Raw genomic sequence first — 15,954 nt, forward strand, 5'->3', positions numbered from 1 at the left:
AGTTGAAGGCTATGAATGACTGTTTTCTAATGAATTTCAAGATCTGTCAAGTGTATATGTTTTAGGTTTGTGGAAATATTTTAAAGTACCATTATCGATATCGTACATTAAAGTATGAGGAGAAATCTGTGGAAAATCTAAATCTTTAAATCCACACAACATCAGACAATGCTTTGCAAGAAAATTTCATCCACTCAATAAACTGTTTAAGAACAGAACATCTTCTAAGTTGTTTCATTTAGCTTTAAAGATAACCTTTACATATTTGTTTATTATGGGTGAGGTTTAATACATCAAGGGGAGAGCACTGCATGCCTCTTGCCATCAAATTGTGCATGCGTGCCACCTTAGGCACGCGTGCCATATGTTCGCCACCCCTGCCCAAGCCCAACTACTGACCTTCGTCAGGGTGCAACCCACAACAATTTCCTAACTCCTGGATACCAATTGTACTGCTAGGTAAACAGAGGCATCCCCCCTAAAAGAAAACGTGCCTAACCGTTTCGACCCAGTCTGGGGACTGAACCCCTCGGTTGTAAACCGAGAACATAGACAACTGTGTTGAGAATCTAAAATAAAACACAGTAAAGCTGAATAAAGTTTTACTTTAGTAAAGGAGGCGGATTTGTTTCATAATAAATATCTCACCAATATTAACTTAAAATTAACATAATTTAATTCACAGAAAATATAATTAATACACAATATTTAATAATTTATGAGAGAGAAAATGAAGGCTGGGGGGGGAACAATTAATTCGTAACACGAACGATTTGGGACAACTTGGATATTCTTAGTCCAGGAATACCAGTAAGAATACTTGTGAGAACACCAGTAAGAACACCAGTAAGAATACCAGTAGGAACTCTAGTGAGAACACTAAAAAAATCATTTAAAAAATACTTGGAAGAATTCTGGTAAGAATACTTATATTGATACTAATAATAATGCTAGTAAGGTTACTCTCAAGAATACTATTAAGATTACCAGTAAGAATACTGTTAAGATTACCAGCAAGAATACTAGTGTACAGTGGCAAGAAAGCTAGTAAGAATCCTTCTAAGAATACTAGTATAGTTACTTGTAAGAATAGTAGTAAAATACCAGTAAGAATGTCAGTGAGAATAATAGTAAGAACACTAAGAAAATACTTGTAGGAATACTGATAAGAATACTAGTTAGAATACTTGTCAGAATACAAGTAAGAACCTGAGTAAGAAAAAGAGATAGAACACGAGTAAGAACATGAGTAAAAATACGAGTAAGAACACATGTATGAATGCGAGTAAGAACACAAGAACAAGAGGAAGAACAAAAGTAAGAACAGAGACAGAGAACAGTAAAGATATCCGTTAATATTAGCAGATAAAGAGGAAGAACAAAAGTAAGAACAGAGACAGAGAACAGTAAAGATATCCGTTAATATTAGCAGATAAAGAGGAAGAACAAAAGTAAGAACAGAGACAGAGAACAGTAAAGATATCCGTTAATATTAGCAGATAAAGAGGAAGAACAAAAGTAAGAACAGAGACAGAGAACAGTAAAGATATCCGTTAATATTAGCAGATAAAGAACGTTTGGGCGAGACTTTATTGACAGCAAAAATTATAGAAGAGCCACACAGAGAATTATATAAACACATAGAGCGCATAGATGTAAACTTTGATAGAAAAATACGCTATATTTGTCCAGGTGCCGTCAACATCGGCTTGTGTTGTTCTAACTGGAATATCTCCTTTAAATTAATCTTATATGCAGTGCCGAAAAATCCATTTTCTAAGTTATTATTAATATACTTTGCACTAAAGTATAATAGATATTCGTGCATTCGTTTGGCTAGAAAGTCGTGTTTTTGTTGAAGGTTTTGAGACGGCCGTATCTCCTTAAATAATAGTCTGAGGACGTTGATATTGTAAAATGGCAACAAAAGGCTTTACCCAAAAAAATGCAACCGGTTCCGGTAAACCTATTGGGACTATTTTTAAAGTGATTCTATGGCTGGTTTAGAAGTTGAGTTTTGTGAAAAATGACGATTTCGTCCGGCGGGTCGCTGGTAGCGGAGCAGAATGGAAAATGTCCGTCCGCCACCTGAGTCGTTGACAACTTTGCTTAATAACGGAAACCAAGTGATTTGGTAATGTTAGATGATATTACACATTACAGATGTGATATACATGGTTGTTAGGTGGTTTATTGATTGATTAGATAGTATTATTATCAATTAGATATTATTATTATGAATTAGATGGAAAAGTGATTGATTAGATGGCATATTGATTGATTAGACGGTATAATTATTGATTAGATGGAACAGTGATTGATAAGATAGTATATTGATTGATTAGATAGTATGTTGATTGATTGGATGATGTAGTGATTGATTATATTATATTTTGATCAGATGGCTGTGTGAAATGATTTATTGGCAAGATGGTCTATTATTCTATTTGATAACTTATCTATTGGTTGATTCATTAATTTATTAGAATTTAGCTTTATTTGATAAATTACTTTTGCTTTGATAATTTATTGTTTATTGCTTTATTTAAAAACATTGTGTTTTACTGACAACTTATTGTTGTTGTTTTTTTGATAACTTATTGTTTACTGTTTTATTTGATAACTTATTGATTGTTTTTGCTTTATTTCATATTTGGTATTGTTAGATAACTTACTACTTATATGGCTAATTAAATGGTTTACCCATCGTATAGGTTATTTATAGAGTGATTGCATAATTTATTTATGGTTAGATGGCTTATTGAATGTTTAGCAATTGGCTTGATTTATATGACATAGTTATTGGTTATCATTCCCATTATCATCCTTATCATTAGAATAATTCGTCAAAATCATCTTTCACATAACAGTTATCATTTATATGAGGACCCTCAGCCTCGTTGAAGAGGATCTACGGCATTCAAGGGAGCCATATTTTTTAAAAATTCAGGTAAATAACTCGTTCAATGAAAAAAAGGGGAAAATAATGCTTTTATTTTTTTTTTGCTATGAATACTGCTTCTCTTTATTGTTTTTCCTATCTCTGGAATCGATGTATTTACTTGGAAGCCTTTTATTTCGAATGTTTTCTCGAGGAACTGCAGGTCATTGTTGGTAGTGCATTGGTGGTTCACGGTAGGTAGTTCCTAGTAGGTAATTCATCGTAGGTAGCTCATGTTTGGTAGTTCCTGGTTGGTAGTTCCTGGTAGGTAGTTTCTAGTCTTGGTTCTGAAGTCTGATGTAAATTGAGTATATTTAGTAGACTCTAGTCACAGTATTTTTACATTAAATTAAAATAACATGCTGTATATATATATATATATATATATATATATATATATATATATATATATATATATATATATATATATATATATATATATACAGGCTTCATGTCCCCGATCAAACGTTGTTGTTGTTGTTAAAGACTCGCTACCTGGAACAAACAGTTCCAAGTAACACGGGCTATAGTGAGCCCGCAGCGCCTACGATCAAACACATTATTACTTATTTACAAATCCGAGGTGTTCGGCTGACATTTGGCGTTGGCGTCAGTGCTCCTGGATCATCACAGTCTCTTCTGGAACGTCTTTAGCTGGAGAATCAGAAGTTCCTTCGGGAGAATGCTTTTCGGCGTAGTAGTTCCAGGACTGTACAGAACCAGAGGAGAAAACGAGGAAGAAGAGCTCGGTGACTACGTAAATTGGGACACACATCCAGAACACCTTCTGCCATTGACCCATCGTTTGCTGAGACGAGAAACAAGTGTCAGGTCAGAACACACACACAAAAATAACACAGTTACTATCATTTTTGCCAATTAACCGAGGTTTAACATTGATATTGTGTCAGATCTTATATATATATATTGCAAGATAAACATATTCCCACATATACCTGATCGTTGGTAATGGCCCCAACTGCCACAGGTGCGACGAAGGAGGCGGCTGCACCAAAGGTATTGCTTATCCCAAAGACAGTCCCTGTGTGGTGGATATATATATATATATATATATATATATATATATATATATATATATATATATATATATATATATATATATATATATATATATATATATATATATATATTATATGTTAGAAAATTAACGAAAATTACCGGAAAATTATTTAAAATTAATTTAAAAAAGTAAAAAAAGGGTAACGTCTAGATGAACAGAGGTGAAAGAAACTGTATTCAAACGTCTTGTATTGAAAAAAATAAAAAATGTATTGGACGTCTCCGTCCAGCGTTGGTATCTTCTTGGTATCTTTCTGGTATCTTCTTGGTATCTTTCATTTGGGAACCGAATGCACTGACCACTGTGCTACAGGGCCATGTAGTCGTGTGGGTCCTGTGTGGTTGAGAGCCCTGTGTGGTTGAGAGTCCTGTGTGGTTGAGAGCCCTGTGTGGTTGAGAGCCCTGTGTGGTTGAGAGCCCTGTGTGGTTGAGAGCCCTGTGTGGTTGAGAGCCCTGTGTGGTTGAGAGCCCTGTGTGGTTGAGAGCCCTGTGTGGTTGAGAGCCCTGTGTGGTTGAGAATCCTGTGTGGTTGAGAGCCCTGTGTGGTTGAGAGCCCTGTGTGGTTGAGAGTCCTGTGTGGTTGAGAGTCCTGTGTGGTTGAGAGTCCTGTGTGGTTGAGAGTCCTGTGTGGTTGAGAGTCCTGTGTGGTTGAGAATCCTGTGTGGTTGAGAGTCCTGTGTGGTTGAGAGTCCTGTGTGGTTGAGAGTCCTGTGTGGTTGAGAGCCCTGTGTGGTTGAGAGTCCTGTGTGGTTGAGAGTCCTGTGTGGTTGAGAGTCCTGTGTGGTTGAGAATCCTGTGTGGTTGAGAGTCCTCTGTGGTTGAGAGTCCTGTGTGGTTGAGAGTCCTGTGTGGTTGAGAGTCCTGTGTGGTTGAGAATCCTGTGTGGTTGAGAGTCCTGTGTGGTTGAGAGTCCTGTGTGGTTGAGAGTCCTGTGTGGTTGAGAATCCTGTGTGGTTGAGAGTCCTGTGTGGTTGAGAGTCCTGTGTGGTTGAGAGTCCTGTGTGGTTGAGAGCCCTGTGTGGTTGAGAGCCCTGTGTGGTTGAGAGTCCTGTGTGGTTGAGAGCCCTGTGTGGTATCAGAAGACGATGGCAGTCAGCCAGCGCAGAAGGCTGCTGACGCCAGCTGAAAGGCAGCATTAACCTCCACCCACCTGCGTAATTAGGAGCAATGTCATTCTGGTTGACGAGTTGACTGGTGGTGATGGCACCGTTGAGGAAGAGACTCAGACACAGCAGTGCCACCGCCACAGCCGCCTCACAGCCGGCGTGTGCCACCGCCAGCAGCCCAACAGCAGGACCCAGCATTGCTGTTGGTGTCAAGTACTCTCATCAGCAAAAAAAAAGTGGCTTTATTTCAACGTTGTGAAACACAGACTTTTCTAAATTTATTACAAACCATTTTCTATAGAACGATGTTTTATCAATAAATAAAAAATCAGTTACCTTAAGATCAAATTTTATCCCTAATCCTTCATTAGCGTCTTAAGTCTAAATCCGTTTCAGATTCAAGAAAATATAAAATTTAACAGAAGTGCTGCAAAGGTATTAGTCACTGTTATGACATCAAGACTAATATTGGTGTTAAAAATCAGTAAATCTAATGTTTTAACTAGTTTAATGGCTCGATGCTTTTTAAAAGGAAAAATACTGAAATCAAACATTTGCAAGAAATAAACCATTAAAAGATATCTTAGGAAACTATGACCTCTTTCACCATCTTCCACACAGCTTGGCGGAACTACCTAACTAGCCACATGAGTTACTTTGTAGTGTAAGACAGCTCCTTCCACGCCACAGTCTGAGGTAATGACTCCAGACTCTGTGGCTAAGCTGCTCTGAGTGACCAACTTTCCTCTGGCTGGTGGCATCATTCGAGTAAATAAGTATCAAAAGAAGATACCAAACCGGGAAGGTTATGTAGCACCATAGACATCACTCAAAAAAATATGTATTTTGTTTACAACGAATTATAATAATGATGATACCTGGAGTACAAGCCACAGATGTATGAATATCGACACTCTTAAGTTGTATATTTTCTCAACTAAGAACAGAAGAAGAGAGGCAAGAATTTGGGGGTTAGGACTACCTAGTAGTAGTAGTAGTAGTAGTAGGCATCCATCAGTCTCAGGAGACTATGGAGTTGCGCTCTGGTTGCCGGTCTGGAGTGGCCTCTCCAGGGCGCAAAGCCAGGGTAGGTTAGGTTGATTTGGGGGAGAAGCTGTTACTCAAGCAGCAGGTCCCCCCTCTCCACGGCGCTGAAAGTCTCCAATGGAAAGGCAAACGCCAATACGATTGGTTCCAGCGCCGTCGCAGGAACTGTGAGTTCCGTAAAATAAATGTGAAATAAATGTAAAATAAATGTCGTGAGGACTACCTATAGCACTGTATATCCTGCGGGCGTTAAGAATGGTGAGGTACCCTCGTCCTACCAGCCAGTCACCGCTGGAGCTGGAAATAACTGCCCCCACGTAACGCGACAGGAATGGCAGGCCTGACAATAGCCCATTCTGGGGGAAAAAAAAAAGTATATAAACACATTAAGCAAAGTTAGGATATTTGTAATTATTATTCATTGTTATCTAAGCCCCGGTTTACTTTGCAACAAGAAGCGGTGGTGTCAGGAGTTTACTGTTACTGAACGTGAACAATCAAACAGGAGTTTACTGTTGTTGACCAGACCACACACTAGAAGGTGAAGGGACGACGACGTTTCGGTCCGTCCTGGACCATCCTCAAGTCGATTGTCTGTCGACTTGAGAATGACAAGTCGAGTTTACTGTTGTAACTATTGAATGTAAACAATCAGATATGACTTTACTGTCGTACATATTGAATATTAACAATCAGGCAATATAAAGTTCAGATTTCCTTATTAATATGAGAGCTTAGTGTAGTCTTCAGAGACGAAGACTAGAACCAACTTTTTACTTTCAACCATCCCCAAAACCCAGAAGTTTGAAAACCTGCAAGGCATAAGTCCGAATACAAACTGAATACCCGCAAGACATACTGTCAGTACAGCTCTACCTTTCTTATAGAGAACCCGAGAACATTCTTCATGTAGGTGGGCAACTGGGTCACATAGACCGCAAGGCCGAAGCAGTTTCCTATGTCGCAAATGATGATGGCTAACACAGGCATGCTAGTGGTCATCTGCCGCCAGGGAACACGTCTTGATGGACTCCTCGTCACTCCACTCGCCGTTACAGTCGTTTCTATGTATTCCAACTCCTCCATGCTTATTCTGAAATGTAAAGATATTTTCTATCGAGCTCCATCGAATGCCTCCGCTGTCTTTACACCCTACTTTCACGGTTCGTTCTTACCTTGGGTGTTGCAGAGGGAAGTCGTGCATGAGTGGAAACCACAAGACACACCACACTAGCGCCAGTGTTCCCGTCAGGTAGAAGGTGGCGTCCCAGCCGAGGGTGTCGATGATGAGGGCGCAGAGAGGCAGGGTGAACGTCACGCTCAAGGAACTGGCTGTTCGCGAGGGCGTGGCGAGGAGTGCCAAGCCCAGTCATCGAAGAGACAGAGAGGGGAATATCGCATGAGTCGTCAGTGACTGGTAGAGGCGAGGATACAAGGATGCGGATGTGCAAGCACGCACGCACGCATGCACGCATGCATGCGTGCATGCATCCATGCACATACCTTGACTAGGTGGGAATACACCCACCCACATACACACGCACAACAAAACACGCGGACTACAGGGCCGGAATAATACTAAAAGAAGGAGCCAGTAATTGTGGCGGTGATATACACATTCCCCACCGAACACCAGAAGGCGGTCCAGACCACAGTATAACAACAATTCAATCTCGGGATTTTGATGACTGCATTGATTCCAAATATAAATGAAGAGCAAACAGAACACAAGAGGAGAAACCCCTGCAGAAAGCAACACTGGGAAGCTGTTTAAGCACTTACATAAATGAACCCATTACAATGAGTTATCGAAGGAGAATGATGAACATATCCGACTAAACCTGATTATCACCCTCTGTCTTTTCATAATTACTTGCTTGATTGTCAACTGATTGATTGATTGATGAAGATTAAACCACCCAAAAGGTGGCACGGGTAAGTGGTGGCCCTTTTGAGCCATTACCAGTATCAAGAGCTGATACTGGAGATCTGTGGAGGTGCGACTGCACCCTGCGTGACGGGAGATGTCTCCCGTCTGATTGTCAACATGAGAAAGCCATATATATAACAAAACAAAGCTCCCTAACACTCTTACGGGCTATTCATGCCCGTACCACCTCTTGGGGTAGAGGAGTAGAAATACCTTAAGCTACTCTATCCCTTTGAGATGTATTTTTTTTTCTTGTCTCAATAAACATACTTGAACTTGAACCTCTTAGGACGGCTTAATCTTTCTCAATCAATCCAAAGCAGCCAATTGAAGTCGGTAATCACTGACATCTGAACACTTAACGGAGGTAAGAACATTAAAGAGAAGAGGAGACTGACAGTCAGAAGAGAGAACTATGAAAGACTGAGATAATTAATATGATCGAATTGCACTTCTCTATTCCCCAACGTTCTGTGAATACAAATAATTACCACAGGAACACTAAGCCTAACCTAAGCCTAACTTTACACAAAACTTCAATAAATATTAATAGAGATTTTTTGTGTTTTACTATATACGATAAGAAAACAAATGACGAATACACCTTTTGCAACGGGCGCAGCTTGGGCGAACACAGCCTGAAGGGGGGAGTTGCATGTAGGGTAACATGGTACAGAGTGCATGTATATGCACTCCCCCATGTAGAGCATGGGAAAGTGCATATTGCAAAGCGATGCATATGTGCATCAAGTACCGTGAACACTCACACAAGATCACAATGGCGACGAATCTTGGACGCTCCAGTGGCGGGATCCAGCGGGCCACAAGACACTGCATGGCTGGCCACGACACGCCCTGCAACACTACAACTTATGACATATCAAGAATTACGAGAGCTCCAGCAAAACAAGTTATGACAGGTCAAGAAATACGTAACCTCCTGCACCACAAGTTATGAGCTTCAATGACTAACAAGCTTAAATTCTATCCCTTATTCCACATACATCTCAGTTGACCAGACCACACACTAGAAGGTGAAGGGACTACGACGTTTCGGTTTGTCCTGGATCATTCTCAAGTCGTGTACATCTCGGTTTACAATCCCTCGATACTACTTACGCTACAGAGACCCAGGACGACCCGGATGGCGATGAGGGCTCCGTAGTGGGCGCGGGCGGCTATGGGCGTCACAAGAGTCCAGATGGCGCTTATGAAGATGCAGCCTCCGAGGACTCGTTTTGTACCGTAGATCTCCGCCAGGCGGCCACCGATAATCTGGTGGTGCCAGAGACGCGAGGGATAGAGAAAAAGAGGAGAGAGAGAGAAGGGGAAAGGATAAAAAGATAGGATATAAAAGGGGAAAAACTGAAGCAAGGAAGAGGAACAGATTGAAAGGTTAGGGGAGGGGAAGGAATACGAAAGGGAGGGTCTAGGAAGTATGGGGAATGAGAGAGAGAAGAGTGACAGAAGGGAAGGTGTAGAAAATGTCGGGGAAAAACTTTTACGTTATCCACAGTGAGGAGGTTTCCTGTAATTGTAATACATGTGTCACTCATGTGTTTACATCTGCTGTAATACATGTGTCACTCATGTGTTTACATCTGCTGTAATACATGTGTCACTCATGTGTTTAAATCTGCTATAATACATGTGTCACTCATGTGTTCACAACTGCTGTAATACATGTGCTCCTCTCGTGTATAAACATATCTATTACTAATCATAAACATATTCCTCTGTCTATATATGTAGTGTACAGTGTACATATGCACAACGCATAGACGTAGTTTCCATCAGAGTAAGAATGGAATAATTATTAACGTGAATTAAGCCACCTAGAACCAATCCTGGTCATTGGAATACTTGCAGACATTTAATCCTAAATAAATCCTATAATGGATATATAAATCCCAAGGGAGACATTACTGAGCACTCACCGACTATACGAAATAAACATTATGATTTATGCTGGCACAAGTATGGCACATTCTACTTGAAGGAAAACAGATGTCAACCCAAATTAGTTTATCTTTCGTCTGAATTGAAGAACTCCTATGCCCTTTTTCTTATTGAGAACTCTAAAAGTTGTCCAGAAAAGGTCTAATTTACGTGAAGACCAATGAGATCTCGGAAAGTTCGACCAATGAAATCTCAAAAAGGTCTGACCAATGAATTCTCAGGAAGGTCTGACAATGAAATCTCAGGAAGGTCTGACCAATGAGCCCTCAGGAAGGTCTGACCAATGAAATCTCAGGAAGGTCCGACCAATGAGCTTTCAGGAAGGTCTGACCAATGAGCTCTCAGGAAGGCCCGACCAATGAGCTCTCAGGAAGGTCCGACCAATGAGATCTGAGGTAATACGTCAGGTAGACCAGAAGACGTGATCTACGAGACGTAGCGGAGGCTGGACCTGCGTGCAGGCGTAGCCGTAGTAGTAGCTGGCTAAGATGACTCCTTGCGTCAGGGCGTCCCAGTCCATCTCCCCGTCCACTTCCTCTTCACGCTCCTCCTGCAAGAAAGACGAGGATTAATCACACCTGTGACACCTGGTATAGTAACACCAGGTGTTATATATATATATAGCCTCGTAAGAGCCCAATAGGGTCTCTGTAGATTCCTTCGTTCTTCTGTTCTAATGTATTTTTTTATGATTTCCGTTGTCGAAGATATATATCATGTACTTAGGCTTATACAGATCCCCCCCCCCACTAGTCCATCTACTGTCCCCCACAATGCAACCAACAAAAATACCCTATCTCTCGGGTACCTATTTAACTACAAGGTGAAGAGAGACGTCAGGTGAAAGGGAATGCACCCAAATGTTTCTGTCCTGCTCAGGGACTGAACGTGAGTCCCTCGACTGTGAACAAAGAGCGCAGACCCTTGTGTGTTTGTCTTGGCACAGTCGATTAAGGGGGCGTCTAGGATCCCCTTGGACGTAGGTTCGAACCCTCGTCATGGCCCTTGTGGATTTGTTCACATCTGTGTGTGTGTGTCTCGGTCACCACACAATCCTAACACACAGAGGGTTTAAGGTCCAATTCCCCATAAGGACGCAATTTTCAAATTGACTTGAGAATGATCGACTTGAATCCCAATCAATTGACTTGAAATCCGACTTGAGATCGACTTGAAATCCCAATCGACTTGAGAATGGTCCAGGACGGACCCAAACGTCGTCGTCCCTTCACCTTCTAGTGTGTCAACATACTTCAGCCACGTTATTGTGACTCATCGTCTGCTATGTTCAAATTTGATCTTAAGCTAATATACATAGTATACTCACCCCAGCCTACACACCAGAATCTGGGGTGACCATCCCTTCCCCAGGCACACGCCTTAACCCCCGGACCATGATATGCTCAAGCGTTAAACATCCTGGAGTCGGGCCGGACTCACAAGGGATTTGGAGACACCGAGCTGGTGCCCAGTCAAATTTTAACGTGCGTCCGGCGTACACTCCAGGGCGGACTCCCGGTTCTGTAACCTTTAGCATATGGTGGTGTAGGGGTGTGAAGGTGCGCGTCTGAGGCCACCCAGGACGGGGATTCGATCCCGTCCCCGTGCTCCAGAGATGTTCTCATGCATGTATCACATTGTCATTTCATTGTGCACAAAACATTTACTAACGTTCTTGCAACATTGCAACAACGGCAAAGCCAAAATTTCAAAGGAACAGTCCACAACGGGAAAGCTAGGTGGCCTGACGGCTGATTGGACAACGCTCGGGGTTCGTAGTCCTAAGGGTCCGGGTTCCATTCCCGGCGGAAGGTGGAAACAAATGGGCAGCGTTTCTTTTAACCCTGAGGCCCTGTTCACCTAGCAGTAAATAGGTCCCTGGGAGTTAGACAGCTGCTACGGGCTGCTTCCTGGGGATGTGTGTGAAAATTAGGATTAAAGACTTTCCCAAAATGCTGTGTGCTAGTGGCTGTACAAGACTGTAAGAACTCTTCTATACATAAATAAAAAAAAAAAGCAAAAATATAAATAAAATAAAAATAACGTTGTTTGCTGGGATGGTTATATCTTGAGGTTATCTTGAGATGATTTCGGGGCTTTTTAGTGTCCCCGCGGCCCGGTCCTCGACCAGGCCTCCACCCCCAGGAAGCAGCTCGTGACAGCTGACTAACACCCAGGTACCTATTTTACTGCTAGGTAACAGGGGCATAGGGTGAAAGAAACTCTGCCCAGTGTTTCTCGCCGGCGCCTGGGATCGAACCCAGGACCACAGGATCATAAGACCAGCGTGCTGTCCGCTCGGCCGACCGGCTCCCGTGCCCTAAACCTTTTTCATAAAAACCCAACTGATTGACAAGAGGCTCGGGAGAGGAACCCGAGTTCCTCTCGAGAGTTCCTCTGGAGCTCTGGGGCCAGATTCACGAAACCAGTTACGCAAGCACTTACGAACGTGTACATCTTTCCTCAATCTTTGACGGCTTTGGCTACATTTATTAAACAGTTTACAAGCATGAAAACTTCCCAATCAACTGTTGTTATTGTTATAAACAGCCTCTTGGTGCTTCGGAGCTCATTAACTGTTTAATAATTGGAAACAAAGCTGCCAAAGATTGAGAAAAGATGTACAGATTCGTAAATGCTTGCGTAAGTGCTTTCGTGAATCTGGCCCCTGGAGAGCTACTCACCAGTAGAGTGAGAGAACATGAGTAAGGGAAGAACTACTCACCAGGTGTGTGGTAGAATTCCCCTCTCCAGCCACCACCCCAACACCTGTTAAACAAACAAGCAAACATTAGCAACCCTACAAAAAACAAACATTATCTCTTATCACCAAATACCAACTGGCTTTACATGCACCATCCTTAATTATAACTAATTATTTTTTTTTTGGGGGGGGGGGAATTTAGGCACTATATACAAACCTGGTTAATTTGGATAAGTGTATTTAGTATGGAATCGAAAAGGAAGTGTATTTTATTATTTTATTTTTATTATTTTTATTTAAGGAAGTATCATTTTCGACGGAGGTGGACGGCATCTGGGTCAATAATGAAGTACTTAAACATGACAGTACACGGAGAAGACCCAAAGTACCTGGAACGGAAATAAAGTACCTGGGAAAAGAGCAAAGTACCTGGGCGAGGAATAAAGTACCTAGGAAGGGAATAAATTACCTGAGAGAGGAATAAAGCACCTGGAAAGAGAATAAAGTATCTTGGGAGTACTTTAATTTGTAAATTGAATTTATTTAATTTTTTTAATTTAATAATTTATTTAATTTATTTAATTTAAAGTACTTGGGAGTAAAGTACCTACTTGGGAGAAGAATAAAACTCCTGGGAAGGGAATAAAAGTACCCGGGTGGGAAAATACAAAGTTCATTTGCCTGTGCTGGTCCAATATAAAAAAAAATCATTTTCACACACCGTCTACGGTTTCTGGTCTCTTGTAGATTGATTTAACAGCCTTCTCATTCCTGGCAAATTTGTCGTACATCTCTGTGGTGCAACAAATATTTCAGTAACCAAATTGCTTAAAAAATTATCACTATAAATCATTGCCGAGGACACATTCCAACGCCGCGTGGTTATGTTAATCCCCCAGCAATAATAAAATGATATTTTATTCATAAAATTTGCCTAGCATAGTGAACTAATGATATATATATTGTATACGGTTTTGACAGCCTAACTTGTACGAACCGCCCTGTGTACGATTTGCCCATAGCTTTCGAAGGCGTTTAGAGTTCGGGGCGTAGGGGAAGCAGAGGGTAGGGAGGCGGGTGGGGGCGAGTTGTTGGAGAGGAGGAGGGTGCTGAGGGTAGGTTGGGTAAGTTGGGGAGTGCAGAGGGGGTGGGGGAGGGATGTAGAGGGGTGGGGGGAGGGATGTAGAGTGTCTGGGAAGGAGTACTGTGCCAGAGGTGTATGGGAGTCAAGTACCTTGAGTAAGGACGAGGCATTCGGCATTCGAGGCGACGGTAGCGCTGTTATTTCGACGTACCATGGCAACAATGGCGACGGAGAGGTTGACACGAAGCATGTAAATAGTGACACTAGCCAGGAACACCAGGCCGCCCACCACAAACCTTGCCGGCACACGTCCTGTGGATGGGTCCTCTGTCAGTCTACAGACACTCTGACATTGGCGCAGACACAATGACGCGTCGGAAGGCAGTACCGACGATTAGAAAGGCGGGGGTCCAAGAGCTAACATCTCGACCCTGAAGACACAAATAATAATTTCGCACCAACACACACATACTCACCCTACTATCTCGTAGGCCCACCACTATCTCACAGGCCCTAGGCACTGTGCCTACCATGACTAATAAATACTCAGGCACTGCCAACACTCACACACTGTGGGAAGTAACACCCTTACACACACCTGTGGAAGTGTTTCCTCAACACACACACACCTGTGGAAGTGTTTCCTCAACACACACACACACCTGTGGAAGTGTTTCCTCAACACACACACACACCTGTGGAAGTGTTTCCTCAACACACACACACACCTGTGGAAGTGTTTCCTCAACACACACACCTGTGGAAGTGTTTCCTCAACACACACCTGTGGAAGTGTTTCCTCAACACACACCTGTGGAAGTGTTCCCTCAACACACTAACACACCTGGAAAGCACTCCACCAGTCAAGCACCATAATATAAACAACAACAACAATGTAAACAAAAAACAGCTGATCTACTATAAACAACAACAACAATGTAAACAAAAAACAGCTGATCCTTACCAAAGATGGACATCGCCTTGTAGTTCACTTGGCTTCTCTCCATTCCGACTGAAAGAACAAAAATGCATCAAAGACGTCATCTGTCTTAACTACCCGACAGGTGCCGAAATGTCCAATTACAAGCACACTTTATATTCTACACAACACAAAGTGCAAATAAGTTACTTAATGTTCATTGGATTCTAGTTTGGGGACGCAAACCCCATAAGAATTGTGTAAACAAAACAAAGCCACTGGGATGAACAAAGTCACTGGGATGAATAAAGCCACTGGGATGAACAACGCCACTGGGATGAACAACGCCACTGGGATAAACAAAGCCACTGTGATGAACCAAGCCACTGGGACGCACTAAGCCACTGGGGACGAATCTTGTTTGTTCGTTCTGCAGGATGTAACCATTTATATAAGTTGTGAGGGCGCAGAGATGAGAGGCACTGAGTCTAGAGAGAGAGAGTTCACTCCCAACCATAAACCACCCAGCTCAGAGCGAGCAGATCTTACCGACAAAAACCAACGACGTGAGGGAATAATCTCCGAAGTCAAATGATAAACTTGGATGCAGAATATAAATACAAAATTATATACAAAGAAAAGTTAAAATATCCTGGTTAACTGTGGAGCCGAGAGCGTCGTACGTCCTCTCTCTTCACTGACTTTAGGAACACTGTCCTAATGATCACTGATTCCTCCAGTCATTGGTCCCTATATTCTGCCTGCCTGCCGCTCTCAGCATGACGAAGACATCTGTCTTAGCAACTAATAGCTGCACTATCTGTATCATTGTTTTTATCCAACTCCTACAATCATCATTACCTCACCTGTTACAATACCACAATCAATCATTACAATACCACAGTCAATCATTACAATACCACAGTCAATCATTACAATACCACAGTCAATCATTACAATACCAGTCAATCATTACAATACCACAATCAATCATTACAATACCACAGTCAATCATTACAATACCACAGTCAATCATTACAATACCACAGTCAATCATTACAATACCAGTCAATCATTACAATACCACAATCAATCATTACAATACCACAGTCAATCATTACAATACCACAGTCAATCATTACAATACCACAATCAATCATTACAATACCACAGTCAATCATAAC

General features: G+C 41.9%; 1 protein-coding gene across 2 annotated transcripts; it reads right to left on the reverse strand.

Moving 5' to 3' along the window:
* Positions 1–2,979: 2,979 nt before the first annotated feature.
* Positions 2,980–15,507, reverse strand: LOC123753615 (sialin). Of its 2 annotated transcripts, none has more exons than XM_045735588.2 (13): positions 15,432–15,507; positions 14,816–14,863; positions 14,002–14,163; positions 12,789–12,832; positions 10,515–10,613; positions 9,224–9,379; positions 8,872–8,959; positions 7,350–7,506; positions 7,051–7,267; positions 6,398–6,530; positions 5,172–5,327; positions 3,898–3,983; positions 2,980–3,749 (listed from the first exon to the last, which is right to left on the reverse strand). In XM_045735588.2, the coding sequence occupies exons 2-13, from the start codon at positions 14,856–14,858 to the stop codon at positions 3,552–3,554; spliced, it is 1,539 nt and encodes a 512-aa protein (XP_045591544.1). In that variant the 5' UTR covers positions 14,859–14,863; positions 15,432–15,507; the 3' UTR covers positions 2,980–3,551. The 2 variants fall into 2 exon arrangements, with proteins under 2 accessions (XP_045591544.1, XP_045591545.1); XM_045735589.2 differs by having other exon boundaries at positions 15,320–15,483.
* Positions 15,508–15,954: the final 447 nt, after the last annotated feature.

Source organism: Procambarus clarkii, chromosome 25, assembly GCF_040958095.1.
Source record: "Procambarus clarkii isolate CNS0578487 chromosome 25, FALCON_Pclarkii_2.0, whole genome shotgun sequence".
Lineage (NCBI taxonomy): Eukaryota > Metazoa > Arthropoda > Malacostraca > Decapoda > Cambaridae > Procambarus > Procambarus clarkii.

Excerpts from the sequence above, each read along its gene's own strand:
- LOC123753615 (XM_045735588.2), bottom strand. The coding sequence starts at position 14,858 with ATGGAGAGAAGCCAAGTGAACTACAAGGCGATGTCCATCTTTG. Across the intron at positions 12,833-14,001 it reads ATGCCTCGTCCTTACTCAAG|GTGTTGGGGTGGTGGCTGGA; the intron begins GTACTTGACTCC and ends TTTGTTTAACAG. Across the intron at positions 3,750-3,897 it reads GGGCCATTACCAACGATCAG|CAAACGATGGGTCAATGGCA; the intron begins GTATATGTGGGA and ends TTCTCGTCTCAG.